The 20,884-nt window shown below is 35.0% G+C and overlaps 1 protein-coding gene across 2 annotated transcripts; it reads left to right on the forward strand.

Annotated features, from left to right (window-relative positions):
• Positions 1 to 5,640: 5,640 nt before the first annotated feature.
• On the forward strand, positions 5,641 to 7,955 carry LOC120076791 (dehydration-responsive element-binding protein 2C-like). Of its 2 annotated transcripts, none has more exons than XM_039030707.1 (2): positions 5,641 to 5,898; positions 6,333 to 7,955. In XM_039030707.1, the coding sequence occupies exon 2, from the start codon at positions 6,339 to 6,341 to the stop codon at positions 7,614 to 7,616; it is 1,278 nt and encodes a 425-aa protein (XP_038886635.1). In that variant the 5' UTR covers positions 5,641 to 5,898; positions 6,333 to 6,338; the 3' UTR covers positions 7,617 to 7,955. The 2 variants fall into 2 exon arrangements, with proteins under 2 accessions (XP_038886635.1, XP_038886636.1); XM_039030708.1 differs by having other exon boundaries at positions 6,407 to 7,955.
• Positions 7,956 to 20,884: the final 12,929 nt, after the last annotated feature.

A 20,884-nucleotide genomic window follows, 5' to 3' on the forward strand; every position in this document is an offset into this window, starting at 1 on the left:
GATTCCAAAATTATTCCATAAGATCTTTCGTACATTTATTTGCAGATCTTAATTCATATTGATTATGATCACCCGAGTCAAATTTCTGAACACCTACTTATAATTTATCAGTTAACCCAACAGAGAATTTAGGATTAAATAGTTAAATAAACATGTGAATTTTCCAATCCTATTTAAAGAGTTAAAGATTGGTCAATTTTGGTACAACCACACGCTTCTTTTATTAATTTTTCAAAATGCTAATAAAAAATGGTAAATTTCAATTTATACCGATGAAATTTTGGGTGTTGTATCAATTTAAATTCGAAACTAATAATTGTATCTAAATCTTGAATTTTGGGATTGTATCAATTTAAATCTCAAACTAATAATTATATCAATTTAAACCTTGAAATTTTATAAGTGTATCCCTGAACTTTCATAACTGTATCAACTTAAACTTTCCATTATATTTTATTTGGATATACTTATGAATGTTTAGAGTTTAAATTTATTTATGAAAGTTTAGGATCTAAATTGATATCTTATGAAAGTTCATGGTTTAAATTTATATAATTATTAGTTTGGAGTTTAAATTAATACAGATTCCAAAGTTTACGGTTTAATTTGATACAACCCAAAGTTTAAAGTTTAAATTGATACAATTATTAGTTTAGCATTTAAATTGATACAATTCTCAAAGTTTAGGGGTATAAATTATTGATGCTAAATTTTGGTCAAGGAAATACTATCAAACCTCACGAGACAACACCGATAAATTTGTAATTAGGGAAAGAATACACCATGCAAAATTAAAAAAGAAAAATCTAAAATTAACAAGGAAAACTACATAATAAGTAGGAAATTTAGTGTGAGAATAGAAGATTTACTTCCCTTAGTAAGCCTATTTATAGAATTCTCTTGACCAAACAGCTTTCCTATAGGATTTTCGAGTTATCTTTCGACTCAAGTTCTTCTTCCAGACCCTATCTTTCGAGTAGCCCCCTTTCAATGGCATTTTCATTGGGTCGGGCTCGGCTCTGAGCTATGGGCATGGACTATGGCCCCATGTCCCTTCTCTTCTCCATTCTGAGCATCGTTTGAATGTAGATTTTATTATATACGTTTTTTTTTGCTCCTAAATCCAAAATAGTCCATAATATTAATAAAAGAAAAAACACAAAGACGGTGTACACAATATGCTTACTATTTTTATTGAAATCACCATTGAATACCTTTGTAATTACTCTCAAGTTTTAATAAAAATTTAGTTCTAATATTTTTTTTTAAATCACATCAATAAATTATTATCAGAGAAAAAATTACAACGTCTTTCCAACTTTATTTTTCAAAATATTGTGTTGTTATTTGATGAATTTGAACATTGATTTTTTTTATAAAAAAAATAATATAATAGAGTGAGATAATACAATAATACAAAGATAAATATAGTTTAAAATACATTTAAATATTCATTAAAAAAATAAACTAAAATATTTTAATTTTTCGAATTAATGAAGCTGCGGAAATGGCGTGAGCATTGACGCTTTCCAACGTAGTACACTTTGCAAAACATCACCGATGACATGAAGCAAATAATGTTTTCACACGTCAACCACCGTAAATGCCAGGATATATCGACGTGGCACTAGCTTAACCATGCAACGTGGCCCAATAAATAACTACGTGGCACAGAAACATTCGACCCAGTGCAAAAATTTGTGCATCATATTCTATTGTAGGAGGGAGACCATTACAAACACGTACCACCCTACGTGCCTTGGGAATCTTAAGGCATACGCCCAACTTTATGGGAAAGCTAAAAACAAAACTTAAATGGATGATTAAACGGTAAATTCAATCTCCGAGCACATACAATATTAAATAGCTTTTAAATAAAATTTCAAATTATTGAAGTGATTTCCATCATATTCGAAGTTCTAAAAAATAATTAACCTAGATATAAAAAAAATTAGATCAATGTATTTCTAAAAAGAGATTGAATAGGTTAACTATCTAATCAACATAAAATTGAGAATTAAGATTCTAAATGACACACATTTGAATGTTTAAAGATCGTTTTAACTTATTGGATACAAAATTGAAAGTTTAATACTTTTTAAGTTAAGAGATTAAATAAATAGAAAACCTAAAAATTTCTATTTATAAGTTTAGTGGTTGAAATTTGTATCTTTTAAACTCTAAAAAGTATCTATCTGATTCATAGATTTTTGAATTTTTAAATTTTTAGATAATAGACCTAAAAGAAGGGTTATCTGACACACAATGTAACGATTTTTACATAATATCACAACAATCACAAAATAATAATAAAAAAATAATAAAAGACAAAACACAAGGTTTGATAATCTGTCTAAGAAGCGGTGTGCCTAGGAAAAATAATTTCACTAATATAATGACAAGCATTTACAACTTTGTACTTATATGTAAATAAACGATAATTATAATGACACACAAATAACCTAATTTAGTGAATGATCACTTTGAATCACCTTAATTGTGAAATTCTCTCTTAATGAAACTTAGGCTCCCCTAAGTATGAGATTTTCTCTCAATAAGAACTTTTATCTTTCCAGCTTCAAATGAAGACCATTTCACCACATCAATATCAACTGTAGTAGAAGCTTCACAATCACAAAAAGACACCCACAAAAAAATGCTTTCCCGAACCTCACACAACGACTAAAAAAATCTCTAAAGAGTGTAACTCTAAACCTCCTCAAAGTCACAATATATATCCAAGATAAAAAAGGAAAGAGCAACCAAAATAAATCAACTAAACCCTAAAAAAGGAAAGGAATTTGAGGAATAAACAACCCAAATTTTTCATATAAGAAAAATATATTCACCCAAAAACAACCATTGTAGAGACATTTTGAAGGAAAAATTGCATGATGAGATACACTCGAGGGATAACTATCACAACAACCTTTAAAAAAATAGTCAACACCAAATCTCTAACAGGATCTTTGATCTATTCATCAATTTTTGTTTTTAATTCATAGTTGAATTATAAAGATTTGAAAATTGTGATACATTAAAACCTATAGGTTATAAGTTTTAAAGTCAGAGTTTGTTAGACCCATTTTATCATGCACAATATTAAAAGTTAGACTCCATTTGAAAATCATTTTTTTTTATAGTTTTTGAAAAATATGTTTGTTTTCTCATTATAACTTTTATCTTTGTTAAAGAAAGGTTGAAATTCTTAGTCAAATTAAAAATTTGTTTTTGTTTTTAAAAGTTTGACTAGAAATTCAAATACTACCTTTAAGAAATGAAATGTGAAATTCGTACTTAAAAAATAAAGATGAAACCAACATAAATTTTAAAACTAAAATACTAATAAAATGAAATCATTATCAAAACATTGTTGAGGAGTGAATTTTGACATGATGGAATAAAGCCAAAAATCAAAATAAAATAAATCAAGATCAATAAGATTTGATCTTATTTAGGATTAGAAAAACCTCATATCCTAATCCTAATAGACTTAAGATAACTCCTAGATCAAATCTACGGTAAATACACCATTATGATTCCATATGTGGAAACTTAAATTTTTTACTTATTCTCTATTATTTGGTTTTCTTACTAAATTAGGTATCATAATTATTTTTCTTTGTTTCAGTGGTCTTCTCCTCTAAATTATAAATTTAATATTTTTTTGTCAATTAATATATTTTCTTGCAGCAAAAATTTAGCATAAAACAAACATAATATAAAAGATTTATTAAATTATTTTTAAAGTTGATAGCACATCTTTCACCAGTTTAAAAATTTTTAGTCTAAACGTGTAACTAATTCTCCCTACCTTAATTGAGAAAAAATTATAATTTAACTTAATTAATGCCTGTTTAAAAGTTGACTTAAAATAAAACTAATCGTTTTACTCATGCTCGCCTGACCAACACGCTAATTTTCTTGATTTTCTATAAATATTATTTTCCATTTTTTTCACATCACTTAATAAAAAAAATATTTAGTGTATATTTAACTATATAGAATTTGTGTCAAAGTAAGCTTAAATAGATATTAATTGACATGATTTTTATCGCTATAAGTTAAAGATTTGATCCTTATTCTAACAATTGTTATATTAAAAATAGTTACGCTAGTATTTATGCATCTTATTTAATTGTTCAATCATAATTTGTTATGTTACAAACTCTTCTTACCTCTTTTTTAAAAGGTTTTTTATTCTTTTTATGTGATGAAAGTTAGATGTATAAAAATAGATGTATATTGGAGTTCACTCAAGTATTTGATATTTCTTTGAGTACTTGGGTGCATATCAAGATTTACTTATTTTTTTCATGTCATTCTAATCTCACACACATTAAATATTTTTTTAAGAAAAACAGTTAATTAATTAAGCAATTAAATGGGATGGAAAAAAAAAACCAAATAATGTAGCTTATAATGCATCCACATATTCATATAAAAAAATAAATTTTAGACTACATCTATCCATTATCATCCCACTAATTTATCTAATCATAATTTTTTACGTAATTAATTCTTTACTTTTTTTCTTAAGATGTTTTAGATATTGTTTTTGTAGAAAATTACCTTTTTGGTCCTTAGACTTTAGATCTAGTTTCTATTTAGTTTCTAGGTTTCAAAATATTATACATTAAGTTCTTAAGTTTTGAGTTTGATTTTCAATTTAGTCACTAGGTTTCAAAATATTACCACTTTACCTTTGACATTTGAGTTTTACTTCAATTTGATCTCTATATTTCAAGATCCCTTTAACCTCAGTTTTTCACTAAATACTCATTTTTCGTCTGTTAATTTATATTAATAAATAAATTAATTAATATAACATCAGTTTTTCACCAAATACTCACTAAATACCTTTGACATTTAGTCTTTAAGTTTTGAGTTTGGTTTTCAATTACCCTAGGTTTCAAATTGTTATCATTTTACCTTTAACATTTGAGTTTTGTTTCAATTTAATCCCTATATTTCAAGATCACTTTTAACCTCAGTTTTTTCACTAAATATACATTTTTCATCTGTTAATTTATAATAATAAATTAAAAATCATTAAAAGAATTAAAAAAAAATTATGTTTCACTATTTTTTTTTATCATTTTAAAATTAAATTTACAATGTTACTTCATAATCATTTTTAATTAATTAATAGAAATTGACATCAATGATTAAAAGTGGGTATTTAATGAAAAATTAAGGTTAAAAATGTAAAATATTGAAACTTAAGAATCCGTTGAAACAAAACTAAAATATCAAGAGTGAAATTATAATAACTTGAAAGTTAGGGACTAAATCGAAAAATTCAAAATTTAAAGACTAACATGTAATATTTTAAAACTTATAAACCAAATAAAAATTAGACCCAAAACTTAACATAAATTTTTTTTTTCTTTTAATTTACGATGGGAATGGGATGCATAAATATGAGGTTTTATTTTTATAATATTTATACGTAAAGTCCTTGGAAAGGAAGAAAAGGACCCTTGAGGTCGGGAAACTTCTAGTGCCACGTGCCACGTGCCACTAATTATGATATTTAAAGAGCCACGAAGCGACTAAGAAATCGCCACGTCGTCACTATTTTATTAATTTCTAACGCCGAAGATAAATATCAGAAATGTCTAGAAGAAGGCTATAAATATTTCCTCCTCCACTTTCACGGCCCGATTTCAAACCTTGTTTCCATTCCCAAGAGCACAAACATCATCTTCGCCAAAAACTAAGAAAACCATTTCAGGGCAACAGAATTTGCAAATAACCAAAGAGAAAACAAAGAAAAGCTTCAGAGAAATTGCTGAATCAGAGAAGGAACAAGGAAAAACATCAAAGGAAGAAGAAACCTCATACATACTTCAAAAGGGATTCTTCATCTCGTATGATATCAGAGACGATTGAGAGGTTGGTTCTTCAAATTTCCTTTTCAATATTTGTAATTTTTCATCTACTTCTTTTTCCAGTGAATAATTGACTGTGGAATTGATACTTGACTTGTTGCTTTTTGCATCCTTAATTTGCAATATCGAATTCAAATTTTGAGTCCTTGAGATTTTCCTAGAAATTAGGTTTCCAGCTTATTCTGGAAGTTTCTTATGATGAAAATGTGTAAATTATAACGAAATTAATTACTCTTCGCTTTCATTTTAATATTGTTTCAATACTTGGGGCTTAAGGAATCTGTGGGTTCACCCCTTGTTTAGGAAGTTTCCATTACTTGACGCCGAATTAGTTTACCTGGGGCTCAAGAAATATTAGGGTTTTCGTACTTTTCTTCATAGGAAGTCGAAATTATAAAGCAATCGGCAAACTGTTTTTCTGGTTTTCTTCGATTTCAGTTGAAAATGGTCGAGAAAATGGGTATCGGTTATCCATATTCTGATTCAATTTCTTTACCTACCAATTCGGTTAGGAAGAGGAAGTCACGGAGTAGACGAGATCGATCGACCGTGGCTGAGACTCTTGCTAAGTGGAAAGCTTATAATGAATGTTTTGATTCTTGTAATGATGGTGGCAAGCCAATTCGTAAAGCTCCGGCAAAAGGGTCTAAGAAGGGATGTATGAAAGGCAAAGGAGGACCCTTAAATTCACATTGCAATTACAGAGGTGTGAGGCAGAGGACTTGGGGCAAATGGGTTGCAGAGATTCGTGAACCCAACAGAGGGAGTAGACTGTGGCTTGGTACTTTCCCTACCGCCGTTGAAGCCGCTCTCGCCTACGATGAGGCTGCAAGGACGATGTACGGCCAAAGTGCTCGTTTAAACCTTCCCAACATTAAGAACAGAGGGCAGCTACAAGGGATTCTTTTGGACGATTACTTGGGACTGCGTAACTCGGATTCTTCAACAGCTACGTCGACATGTTCTGAATCAACTACTACAATCTCGAACCAATCTGAGGTCTGCGTGCCTGAGGAGTTCACAATGAGGCCAAAACTTGTCCCCCAAAACATTAAGATTGAAGATGGAGAAGGTGAATCGAGGACCGGGGATCACAGTGATGACACTGCAACGCCGATGTGCTTAGAGAATCAAGTGAAACATGAGGATTGTAATGATCAGGCAGTTGGATTAGGAACTGAGTTCCCTAGCTTCGATCAGTTGCAGAACTTCCAAATGGACGAAATGCTCCAGCCGAGGACTGGGAATCAGGCCAATCATATGGCGATGCCAATGAGCTTAGAGAAGCAGGTGAAGGATGAAGATCTCAATTCTATATATCGTGATTGGCGCAATGATCAAGCAGTCTTATCAGAAGCTGGGATTTCTTGTCTGAATGATCTGCATAACTTTCAAATGGATGAAATGTTTGATGTGGAAGAGCTTCTAAGCCTAATAAGTAGTGATTCATTGTATGATCCAAGCATCTTGAAAGGCAATGCAGATGGTTATACTAACATGACGCCTTCACAAGTGAGCAATCAAGGGCCTGAGAAGCCATCAAGTTGGTCATATCAATTCCAAAATCCAGACGTGAAGCTACTCGGAAGTCTCCAACAGACAGAGCTGGCCGATGTCGACTATGGATTTGATTTCTTGAAGCAGGGGAGGGAGGAGGATCTGAATGCGGCAGCGGATGATTGTGTCCGATACCTGAACGAGATTGGTGATTTAGGTTTTTGAGGGGTATATTTTTGGTTGAAGGATTAGGAGTAAAAAAAAAAAAGAAAATGAAAAAGAAAAAACCACATGAACATTGCTGGCTCTCTATTTATGTTTGTGTAAAATACGTTAGTATTTGAAGCTGACAAATTCTCCATAGGTTTTAGTTTGGAGAATATGTGACGCGTGATTCACATACGAGGTTATTTACAGCTACTTTTATTTAGATCTAACAATGTTCTTTCAACTAGTGTAATAAGGCTTCTTCCTTCCAAGGATGAATGATGATTCGTTTTGCTCTTGTAAATTATATATGTTGTACATATTATATATACACATACATTGTAAATTTTTCTTCAAGACTTCCGTGTGTGTTCCTGATGACAAGAGAATTAGCACTTCCTTTAAGATTAAAATTATTAATAAACTTAGAAATCAGTGGTTCTCAATTTTCTAATTTTAACTTAGTTCTTCGACTTCCATCAACTTTTGTTCAAGACATTGGCAGATGATATTTGGAAATTTTTATGAAGTTTAAGTATGGACATTTCTTTTGGTACTAAAATCGTCTTTTTCACTTCTCCAATATTCATTCACTTTTTCTCACTCTTACGAAATTTCTCTTAACTTTCTTCTGATTTTACTTTCTCCCTTTTAACAAATTGAGGAGGCGGTAGGTTCTTCATCATAGATACTTCAATGATTATTAAAGGAATATGAGTATTTCTTGGATCTTAAAGAAATGTTTCTTGAGATACTATGTATAATTTAGAGATGTTTAATATTTACATTTATGTAAATATTGCACGAGATTTTTAAAATAGATAGTGTTATATTCAACTTCTACAGAAATTAATTCATTTATTCATTAAACGAGCAACACATCAATTTTATTTGGCTTTACAAAAACGATTCACATTTTTAATACCATTTTAAGTGTATTTCTAATCTTATCATGTTATTAATATTACGTCATGTTTTTTAATACACTTCATTTAAATGATTTTATGTACGCTTATTTGAGTGGTTTTTCATTTAGTAAGTTGTAAAATAAGATAATGTAATACTAGGGCTAACAAATTTTATCCCCAATCTAACCGTTCGACGTACAATTTGAGTATTTTTGTTTTTCCGTAGGTTGTACTAAGTTGGAATATCTAGTTTTAGGTTTTAAGACGAGACCAAAAGGTTTATTTCTTCATACATTGTACTTACGTTTTTTAAGGTGAGACCAAAAGGGATTGGTTAATGTATAGCAAATTTTTCAATAGGTTAAAGCTAAAAACTTATCAAATTTAAGGGTGGATGTGATAAAGATGCAAAGATGCAATATATGAAAGAATTAATTTGACAGATATTGACTAATAAATTTGATCTCTTCAAAAGGCAAAAGTCTCGGTTCATCTCAGATTTCGATAATGCATAATTCTTTACTAAGTTCTTGAATCATCGACTGACCTAAAGGTTTATAAGTTGATAGCTGAACATGAATTTAATTATATATCATCAATTATAATTGGGATTGCAGGGGTTTGAATATAGGACCTATACAATCTTAAATCACCAATTGACTAAAAACTTAATTTAATTATAATTTCTAACACTCCCTCTCATTTGTGGGCTTGAAACACAAGATCTTTCTTAGACTATTTACTTTAATACCATCTCAAATTACTGATTGACCAAAAAACTTAAGTTAATGGGTGACAGTAAATTTAATTATAATATTTAATAATCATGTGATATTTAATGTCATTGCTACTATGAGAAAATAATAAAACACAATAAAAAAAAATGCTGAAATTTGAATTTTAAAGATGCATGCTGCATGGTAGATATTAGATATAAAACTGATTAGTTAGATATCGGTTATATCGTTTTGTTAATGAAGTTTTTGTTATGCCCTTTATGGTCTTTTTACATTATTATATGATGTATAAATACATAATCATTGAGGAATAAAAGTATGACTAGGAATTTTTTTTCCTCCAAGATTTCATCTTCTACAATTCTAATATGGTATTAGAAGTTTTTTAAATCCCACTTCTTCGTTTTTTCCCTCGTGCGCCAAAATAATGAATCCCAATCCTATATTCAACGATCCTCCTCCTCCGCCACCACCACCATCGACTGATATTTTGATCAACTTTCCGCCTAATATTCCAACATCTTCTACTCAATCAACCGATTCTTCAAATTTTCATCAAGATCCATATATAACTTCTCACAACAATCCCTATATTCTTCATCACAGTGACCCTTCGAACCTTGTTCTTGTAACTGAACCTCTCACAGACAACAACTATGCAAATTGGAGCCGCTTGATGATTTTTGCACTATCAATTCGCAACAAACTAGGGTTCATTGACGGATCAATTTCTCAATCGACAGGTGATTTACTTCCTCTCTGGATTCGAAACAACAATGTTGTGATCGCATGGATTTTAAATTATGTATCAAGAGGAATCTTATCAAGTATTCTCTTCACCAACTTTGCTCAAGAAATATGGCTTGATCTTCAAGATCGGTTTCAGAAAAGAAATGAACCCCACATTTTTCGATTGAAACATGGATTATCTACCTTGAAACAAGAAAAAGAATCAGTCACAATGTATTTTTCCAAGATTAAAAGTCTATGGGATGAATACATATCGTCCGAGATGCACATGTGGTTGTGTTAGATCAATCGAAGAATTCATTCAGTTTGAATACCTTTTGTATTTTCTGATAGGGTTAAATGATGATTACAATCATGCTCGATCTCAGATCCTTCTCATGGATCATCTTCCAATAATCAATAAAGCCTTTTCATTAGTTGTTCAACAAGAACAATCCCTTCTCTCCCAGTTGCTTCGAATCAAACAAGAGGGGACATATGAGGATTATAGGAAGCAGTTCAAAATGTTTGTTGCCTCAATACCCAAAGTAGCTAGAGGAGACTTTTCTCAATGGGTTGAAACTAAAATTTAAGGTTAAGGTCATCAGTCGCCATCTGACTGGGCTTGATGCTTGTATAAAGGAGGCCCAAGCAGTGAGTGATAGAAATACAACCCTGCAGAAGTCGAAGGAGGCTATAAACCAGGCCCAAGGGACGGCTCAGAAAAAAACGACCTCCCATGCTAGCCCAAAGATAGCCGTAAGTACCCTTGACAAGAATAATATGAAAAAGAAGATATCCCTAAAGACTTTTCAATGGCTAACTGACGTGGAGGCCAAGGAGAGGAGGGAGAAGGGTCTTTGTTTTCAATGTGATGAAAAATACTCATCAGGACACCGTTGCAAGGCAAGGGAATCGTGGGCTTTAAGTTTACTTATTTTTCAAGAAGAGGAGGTTATCGAGGAAGAGCTAGGGGAGGAGACAGTTGAAGTACCAGAGGCCAAAGCTTTGGAAGTCATAGAGAATATTGAAATAGCTCTCTAGTCGATCTTGGGTCTAGTAGGGAAGGGCATTATGGAGCTCAAAGGAATGTTAGCAGGGCGAGAAATTGTGATCATGATTGATTGCAGGGCTACCCACAATTTCATACATCAAAAGCTGATTAGTGAGTTGAACATTCCTCTAACAGAGACAACAAATTATGGAGTTATAGTGGGGAACGAGGAAGCGATCAGAGGGAAGGGAATATGTAAGGCTGTCATTGTGGTATTACCAGAAGTAACTATAACCGAGGACTTCCTTCCATTGGAGTTGGAACGAGTAGACGTGATTTTTGGAATGACTTGGTTATGTAACATGGGATCTATGGAAGTCCATTGGTCAACTTTAACGATGACATTCATAACAGGTGATTAGAGAATCACTCTGAAGGGAGATTCGACCTTGATCGCATAGGAGGTCTCACTCAAGGCGTTGACTCAGACATGGGAAGAAGATGATTTGGGTTTCGTAGTGGAATGTCAACCTTTGGATCCCGAGCCTCTGGAAGAACTACTAAACAAAACAAAGGGTGAAGAAGAAGAAGAAGAAGGGGCAAATGGTATACAAGAGTTGTTGGAAGAGTTCAAAGACATTTTTGAACCCCCATGTCCCTCCCACCCAAAAGGGAAGTGGACCATCGAATTCTAACTAAGGAGAGGGATGAAGGAAATCAAACACGAGGATTTCCATGAGCAGCGGAAGGGATCGTTCCAAATTCTATTTGAATTGAATACAAACAATTACAGTCTAAAAACAGAATCTAATAGTTCATGCACAAAACGAAATTATAGCATGCTAAACGATGATACAAGGGATAGAGGATGCATACCTCTGAAGAACCATTCTTCACGAATCCCTCGATCAATCTACAATGCGTCCACAACAACTCTCGAACGCAACAACCAGAACAACACGAACACAACGAACACAGCCTCCACGAACCTAATCGAGTCTCACTCGATCCACGAACTGAGTAAGGACACCACCACAATGGTTACCTTGATATTCCCAGTATGAGAATCCAGGAGTTATGGGCTCTGTCTGATCTTGGCTTGAGGAAGAGACTGGAGGACTACGATCGAGCAAGTGGGAGATAAGAAGCTGTCTATCGTATAGATGATGTACTCGATCGTTTAGTAAACGGAAGTCTATCGAATAGACTATGCCACTCGATCGTGTAGCAACGATCAGCAGAATGACTATAATATAATCAAAGATGCATGATTGTTTAGTCCCTGTCAATGCTATCGCTTAGTGAAACTCTTTCACTTGATAGTTTATCCGCGATTTATTTTTGAATGAGGTAACTTCTAATTTTAGGAAAACAATTATTCTTTTATCTCGCGGTTACTATAACACCACCAATAACCTCCCACTCAATCGTTATTAGAAAAAAAATTTAATTATCATATAATGGTTATCATATTATATTTATAACCTATAGTTTTAATATTTCATCTCATGAAACATATAAAACATAGATCTTTTTCTATTTTATGGTACTTAATGTAAATCATATTTACATTAATTCCTCCACTTGATATATCTCATACATCACACCAATTATATCATATATAATTGAATTTCCTCTTGTTAATTTGACCACTTTAAATCAACCCAAAATCTAATTCTCAACTTGAATTCATTGAGCTACCAAAGGGACCTTATGGACCTGTAGCTTGAAGCTCAAACGGTACGTGAATAGTTGACTAAACACTTTAGTCATGAGATCCACCATCCGTTAACTGTCGAGCACTCCACTAAAGACCAACAGCTGCACTCTTCTCACTACAGATATATTTCTCTGTCCATATCAACCAATCAATAGTGCGATAACCCTTCACAGATCGCTCGTAAGTACAGTTGGGCCAATTTACCGTTTTACCCCTATAGTTACATCTAACTCCTTAAGTACCACTGATCTCTCTAATGAACAAGAAGTCATAGTCCTACTATGAGTGAACACCTCTTGGGCCATGAGAAAGTGTGTGGCGCCATATTGTTCAAGCCCCGGAATCAGCCCTTAAGGGAGCAATCTATCTACTTACCCCTACTTCAGGGAAGGAGTGAATTTCGTCTTGTGTAATTGAGTTCCCAACTCTCCAATCAGACAAATCCCCAAAGTGGTATATTTGAGTCGGCAATCTAGCCACTCTCACCCATACTAATCAAAGGACCGTTCTCATAGGCAGAAGTTCAAAAAACACAGAGGATTAAGGTCATGTCACCTATGGTCATTTTAGTAAGATGTAAGTCTCTATCACGAACGACGTCGTATAAAGAGACGAATCATCTCGTGATGCGGTCTTATACAAACTCTTTGTATAGGACACTCCCGTTCACATGTCTCCACATGAATGGTCAGGATCAGGCCATCTGTAGTAGTTCACAACACTTGTAAATCTCTACAAAGCGGGTCGTATCTGTAGTGTCACTAGAATAAGGTATCCCTCCTTTATCCTTATACGGTAGACCATTTAGGTTATTAATTAAGGCATGATCCACTTGTATAACTCATATACATGCTTAAGTTTACATAAAATACCCATGGATCTTTGTTTATCAGATATGATTAAATGAAAATAAAATAACTCTTATTTTATTAATAACAATGTGTACAACTATTTACAAACTATGAGACTCTGGGAGAATTAGGATGTAAGGCCTTATAGGTACAACTATGACCAAAAGAATGAGCTAGAGACTTTGGTGAATGAGATGTTAACAGTAGAGATCATACGCCCTAGCCAAAGTCCCTACTTAACCCCAGTTTCTTAGTTAAAAAAAGATGGGGGATAGAGATTTTGTGTAGATTATCAACGCCTCAATCAGATCACGATAGTGGATAAATTTCCAATTCCCATAATTGAAGAGCTATTGGGTGAACTATATGCGTCAACGATATTTTCCAAATTGGACTTGAAGTCGGGCTACCATCAGTTAAGAGTGCACGAATCAGATATGGAAAAAACGGCTTTCCGAACTCATAAAGGGCACTACGAATTCCTAGTAATGCCATTCGGATTGACCAACGCCCCGTTCCAAGCCTTGATGAATCAGATCTTTCGACCATTTTTGAGAAGGTGCGTGTTGGTGTTTTTTTTTTTTTTTTTTTTAATGATTTTTTGGTTTTTAGTCCTGATGAGGACACTCATAACAAACACTTAGGAATGGTGATGAATGTCTTGCGAGATAATCAACTACGTGCCAATTGGAAGAAATGCCAATTCGAATAGCAAAGGATCCAATATTTAGGCCATCGGGTATCAGCTGAGGGGGTAGAAGCAGATGGGAAGAAAGTTCGAGCTATGCAGTAGTAGCCTATCCCAAGGAACATCACTGAATTGAAGGGATTTTTGGGGCTTACCGAATATTATCGGAGATTTGTAAAAGACTATGGGGTTGTGGCATTACCATTGACCAGATTGCTGCAAAAAGATTCATTCAAATGGATCAAGGAGGCCACAAAATCGTTCAAGGATCTCAAGAAGGCGATGATGATACTTCCTGTCTTAGCATTACCAAGTTCCGAGTTACCCTTCACCATAGAGACTAATGCTTAAAGCCTGGGGTTGGGAGTTGTAATTTTGCAAGAACATCGACCTATAGTGTATTTTAGCCAAGCTTTGTCAGCACGTGCACAAGGGAAGTCCATCTTATTGGGGCTAATGCCCTAAATCTCGTAAGGTCCTATAGTTTGTAAACACCTGTATGAACAAACCCTTGTAATGTAATAAAATGAGATATTTTCTTTACTGTTGTCTTTGAAATATGAGATATTTTAGTTTCATTTACCACAAACCAATAAACTAAGATCCCTGGTTATCGTTGTTACTTAAGCATGTATGTGGAGACATACAAGTGGATCATGCCTTAAGTGATAACCTAAATGGTTTGTAGTATATGGATAAAGGAGAGAAACCTGGTGATACTACAGATACGACCCGCTTTGTAGATGTTACAAGTGTTGTAAAGTACTACAAATGGTATGATCCTGATCATTCATGTAGAGACATGCGAGCGGGGGTGTCCTATATAAAGGAGTTTGTATAAGACCAGACCACGAAGTGTTTAGTCTCGTTATATAACGCCATTCATGATAGAGACTTTCATTTCACTAGGATGACCATAGGTAACATGACCTTAATCTTGAGTGAGTTGAGAACTCCTACCTATGAGAACGATTCTTTGATTTACATGGGTGCGAGTGGCCAGATTGCCGACTCAAACCTACCACTTTGAGGATTCGTCTGATTGGGGAGTTGGGAACTTAGCTACACAAGATGGAATTCACTCCTTCCTCGTGTTGGGATTAGTGTCCTAATTCTCCCGGAGTCTCGTTGTTTGTAATGATACACATTGTTTTATGAATAAAATAAATGTTATTTCATTCTGGCATTTACTCATATCCAATAAACAAAGCTCCATGGTTATCTTATGTAAACTTAAGCATGCATATATGATATATAAGTGGATCATGACTTAAGTGATAACCTAAATAGGTATGCAGTATAAGGATTAAGATGGGATATCTGATCCTAGTGACACTACGGATACAACCCGCTTTGTAGAGGTTTAAAAGTGTTATAAACTACTACAGGTGGTAGATCCTGACCATTCATGTGGAGACGTGCGAGCGAAGGTATCCTATACAAAGAGTTTTTATAAGATTGGACCACTAGATGACTAGACTCTGTATATAACGTCGTTGATTCTAGAGACTTACATCTCACCTAAATGACCATAGGTGACACGACTTTAATCCTGAATGTTTTGGGAACTCCTGGCTTTGAGGGCGGTCTTTTGATTAGTATGGGTGAGAGTGGCCAGATTGCCAACTCAATATGCCTACTTTTTAAGGACTTGTCTGATTTGGGAGCTGGGAACTCAATACACAAGATGAAATTCACTCATTTCCCAAAGTAGGGATAAGTAGAGAGATTGCTCCCTTAAAGGCTGATTCCAGGGCTTGAACATAGTGGCCACAACTTCTCTCTGGAAGAGAGGACTCAGTCATAGTAGGACTATGACTAATGTTCATTAGAGGGATCAGTGGTACTTAAAGAGTTAGATGTAACTACAGGGGAATACTGGCCCAGCTGTACTTACGAGCGATCTGTGAAGGGTTGTATTGCTGATTGGTTAAGATGGACATATAATACATCTGTGGTAAGGAGAGTTCAGTTGTCGGTCTTTAGTGGAGTGCTTGGCAGTTAATGAATGGTGATCCCATGACTAAAGAGTTTAGTCAGTTATTCATGTACCGTTGGAGTTAGTCGAGTTGTTCGTGATGAAGTTTCGAAGCATGGAAATGCGATTGAGAATCAGATTTTAGGTTGATTGTCAGACATTTCACTAAAGACCGACAACTAAACTCTTCTTACCATAGATGTATTATGTGTTAATCTTAACCAATCAGCAGTGTGACAACCCTTAACAGATCGCTCGTAAGTACAACTCGGCCGATAACCGTTATGCCCCTGTAGTTACATCTAACTCCTTAAGTACCACTAATCCCTCTAATGAACATAAGTCATAGTCCTACTATGACTGAGTCCTCTCTTCTAAAGAGAAGCTGTGGCCACTATGTTCAAGCCCTGAAATCAGCCCTTAAGGGAGAAATCTCTCTACTTATCCCTACTTCGGGAAAGGAGTGAATTCCATCTTGTGTAATGAGTTTCCAGCTCCCAGATCAGACAAATCCCCCAAAAGGTAGGTATGTTGAGTTGGCAATCTGGCAACTTTCACCCATACTAATCAAAAGACCGCCCTCAAAGGCAGGAGTTCCCAAAACACTCAGGATTAAAGTCGTGTCACCTATGGTCATTTAGGTGAGATGTAAGTCTCTAGAATCAACGACGTTATATACAGAGTCTAGTCATCTTGTGGTCCAATCTTATACAAACTCTTTGTATAGGATACCCTCGCTCGCACGTCTCCACATGAATGGTCAGGATCTACCATCTGTAGTAGTTTATAACACTTTTAAACCTCTACAAAGCGGGCTGTATCCGTAGTGTCACTAGGATCAAGTATCCCGCCCTTAATCTTTATACTACAGACCTATTTAGGTTATCACTTAAGTCCTGATCCACTTGTATATCACAAATACATGCTTAAGTTTACATAAGATGACCATGGAGCTTTGTTTATTAGATATGAGTAAATGCCAGAATGAAATAACAGTTATTTTATTCATCAAACAATGTTTATCATTACAAACAACGAAACTCTGGGAGAATTAAGACACAAATCCCAACAATCTCCCACTTGTCCTAATGCCTCGGGAGACTAATGTACAATACGATAAAAAACATGTACAATATACAATACCCCAGTATTATCTCCCACCTGCCCTAAAAAAAGTGTCACATGTCTCGTAGACCGTGACCCTTGAACACTTTAGCCGTCAGGGCCTTTGTAAAGGGATTAGCAACGTTGTGCTTCGATGCGATCTTCGTGACTATCACATCACCTCGATGCACAATCTCCCTTATCAAGTGGTATTTCTGCTCTATGTGCTTACCCTGACGATGACTCCAAGGCTCCTTTGAATTTGCCATAGCTCCCCTGTTATCACAATACAGAGTGATAGGAAAATCCATATTTGAAACAACTTCCAAATATGAAAGGAATTTCTTCAGCCAAACAACCTTCTTAGCTGCTTCACAAGCCGCTACGTATTTGGCTTCCATAGTGGAGTCCGCGATGCATCCTTACTTGATGTTTCGCCAGACTACAACCCCTCCATTCAGAGTGAAAACTGACCCTGATGTCGATATGCGAGAATCTCTATCGGTCTGAAAGTCAGAGTCCATGTATCCTGCAAGGATTAGATCCTTATCTCCATGCACGAGGATGTAGTCCCTCATTCTTCAAATATACTCGAGGATCGTCTTAACCGCCGTCAAGTGATCAAATCATGGATTGGATTGATACCGACTGACAGTCTCTACTGCATAGCAAATGTCGGGTCTGGTACACAACATCGTATACATTAAGCTTCCTATAGCTGAAGCATAGGGAATCCGTCTCATTTCCTCAACCTCTTGAGATGTCTTAGGACATTGATCCTTAGACAAAATGATTCCATGCTTGAAGGGTAACAAACCCTTCTTGGAATCTTGCATCCTATAACTGATCAACATTTGATCAATATATGATGCATGAGATAAGGCTAACTATTTTTTCTTACGATCCAGAATGATCTGGATCACTAGAATGTACTATGCCTCGCCCAAATATTTCATTTGGAACTGGGTAGCTAGCCATTTCTTAATGTCAGTCAGATACCGTATATCATTCCCAATGAGTAGGATATAATCCAAATACAGTAACAGGAAAGCTACTAAGCTTTTGATGATCTTCTTGTAAACACAAGGCTCATCAATGTTCTGATCAAAGCCAAACAACTTGACCACAGTGTCAAATCTGATGTTCCACGATCTAGATGCTTGTTTCAGCCTATAAATGGACTTATTAAGCTTGCAAACTTTTTACTCTTGATCTGGAACTATGAACCTCTCTGGTTGAGTCATATAGATAGTCTCCTCAAGATTACCATTAAGAAAGTCAGTCTTGACGTCCATTTGTCATATTTCATAATCATAAAATGTGGCTATGGATAGGAGAACCCGGATAGACTTGAGCATGACAACAGGTGAGAAAATTTTCTCATAGTCAACTCCCTCAACCTGGGTATAACCCTTTGTCATGAGTCTAGCCTTAAAGGTTTGTACCTTTCCATCTACACATCTGTTTCGCTTATAGATCCATTAACACCCAATAGGTCTTACCCCATCAGGTGGATCAACAAGCTCCCAGACATTATTGAAGTACATAGACTCCATTTCCTGGTTCATGGCTTTAACCCATTCATCTTTGTCAACATCCTCCATTGCTTTCTTAAAAGACAACGGATCCTCGACCCCATCATTCGTAATGATGTTTTGGGCTTCAGTCAAACCCATGTAGTGATTCGGTGGGTTCATAACCCTCCCACTACATCAAGACAGTCTCAACTCTTGAGCTAATTGACTAGATGTTCCGACCGTAATAACCCTTGTTGATCTGTTGACCTGCTCAACAAATCTTGTTGAACCCTCAGAAGTCTCAGTCTCATTAGAGATCTCACGCAAAACGAGCTTACTTTGTGGCTTATGATCCCTCATGTGGTCTTCTTCCATAAAGATAGCATTTGTAGAAACAAACACTTTGTTCTCACTTGGATCATAGAAGTATCCACCTCTCGTTTCCTTGGGGTAGCCTACAAAGAGGCAAACCTTCGAATGCGGTTCCAACTTCTTTGGGTTAGTTACTAGCACATGTGTCAGACAACCCCAAATCTTGAAGTGGCGTAAAATACATTTACGGCGTCTCCACAACTCAAAAGGTGTTTCAGAAATTTTTTTCGAGGGAATGTTGTTCAGGATATAACATGCAATCTCCACTGCAAAACCCCAAAACGAGTCTGGAAGATGAGCATAACTCATCATAGACCGAACCATGTCCAACAAGGTTCTGTTTTTCCTTTCTGATACTCCATTCTGCTGAGGTGTACTAGGGGCCAAGAGTTAGGACGCAATTTCATGTTCTATCATGTAGTTCTGGAATTGGAGGTCCATATACTCTTCACCACAATCAGATCATAGTATTTTTATCTTCTTACCTAACAAGTTTTCAACTTCAGACTTATACTCCTCGAACTTGTCAAGGGCTTTAGACTTATGTTATATTAGGTAGCAATACCCAAACCTTGAATAATCATCTATGAAAGAGATGAAATATTCATACCCACCTTGAGCTCTAACATTCATCAGACCACAGAAGTCTAAATGTATAAGCTCTAAGGCTTTCTTGGCTTTGTAACCTTTTCCAGTAAAAGGTCGTTTGGTCATCTTGCCTTCACCGGCAAGGAGTTTTCTTCTAAACTCTTTAGAAGTCCACTTTTCACCAACTTCTCAATCCTATTGAGGTTGATGTGACCTAACCTTAGATGCCAAAGATGGGTGTTTTTCTTAGGAGAAACCTTTGGTCTTTTAGTTGTTGTTTCCGTATCGAACATTTCAGTGTTAAACAAGGCTTTGATGACTAACGACCTTAGTACATATAAGTTACTTTCCATTGAACCATAACCAATCTCCATTCCATTCTTAAAAATAAACAATTTAGTCTTAGAAAAGAAGACGGTATACCCTTGTTCATTGAGACAAGAAACCGAGATTAAGCTTCTCTTAGTATGAGAAACTACTAAAACATCATACAGTAACAGATAATGTTTCTTATCAACAAATAACTTCAGCCTGCTTACAGCAACATCCGAAATAACCTCATTAGTACCGACTCATAGAGTCATCTCTCCTTGTGGCATAGTTTACCAGGAACTGAATCCTTGGTAAGAGAAACTAACATGATTGGTAGCACCCGAATCTAAGATCCAGACAGAATCATCATTCTCTACCAAACACGTCTCCAAGACCAATAAATTAGATTTATTGTCTTGTTTTCTCTTTTAGAGAGTAGTGGGATCAGTGTTAGAACAACTGACACTACTGGTTTCATCATCCATCCCTTTATGCTTGAAAAGTAAGAACTGACGTTCAAACAAATCTTCTAGTGAGTCCATGATCTCGCGTGCAATAACCATGTTCTCAAGCCTCTTGGCCAAAACATCAGGTATGTTAGCCAAAATGTGAAGTTGGGCCAATGAATTAGTGTTTCTCCTTGATCATTTGTAGTATCATGCTGTAATTTCTATAATTCATGCATAGCCGTATGTTTCTGTTCGTGACTGTAATTGTAAAGTACATATACGATTGTAATTTGGAATGATTTTTCCGCTGCTCATGGTAATTCTTGTGTTCGATTTCCT

Source organism: Benincasa hispida, chromosome 4 (genome assembly GCF_009727055.1).
Source record: "Benincasa hispida cultivar B227 chromosome 4, ASM972705v1, whole genome shotgun sequence".
Classification (NCBI taxonomy): domain Eukaryota; kingdom Viridiplantae; phylum Streptophyta; class Magnoliopsida; order Cucurbitales; family Cucurbitaceae; genus Benincasa; species Benincasa hispida.

Coding starts and splice junctions, on each gene's coding strand:
- LOC120076791 (XM_039030707.1), top strand. CDS start 6,339: ATGGTCGAGAAAATGGGTATCGGTTATCCATATTCTGATTCAATTTCT.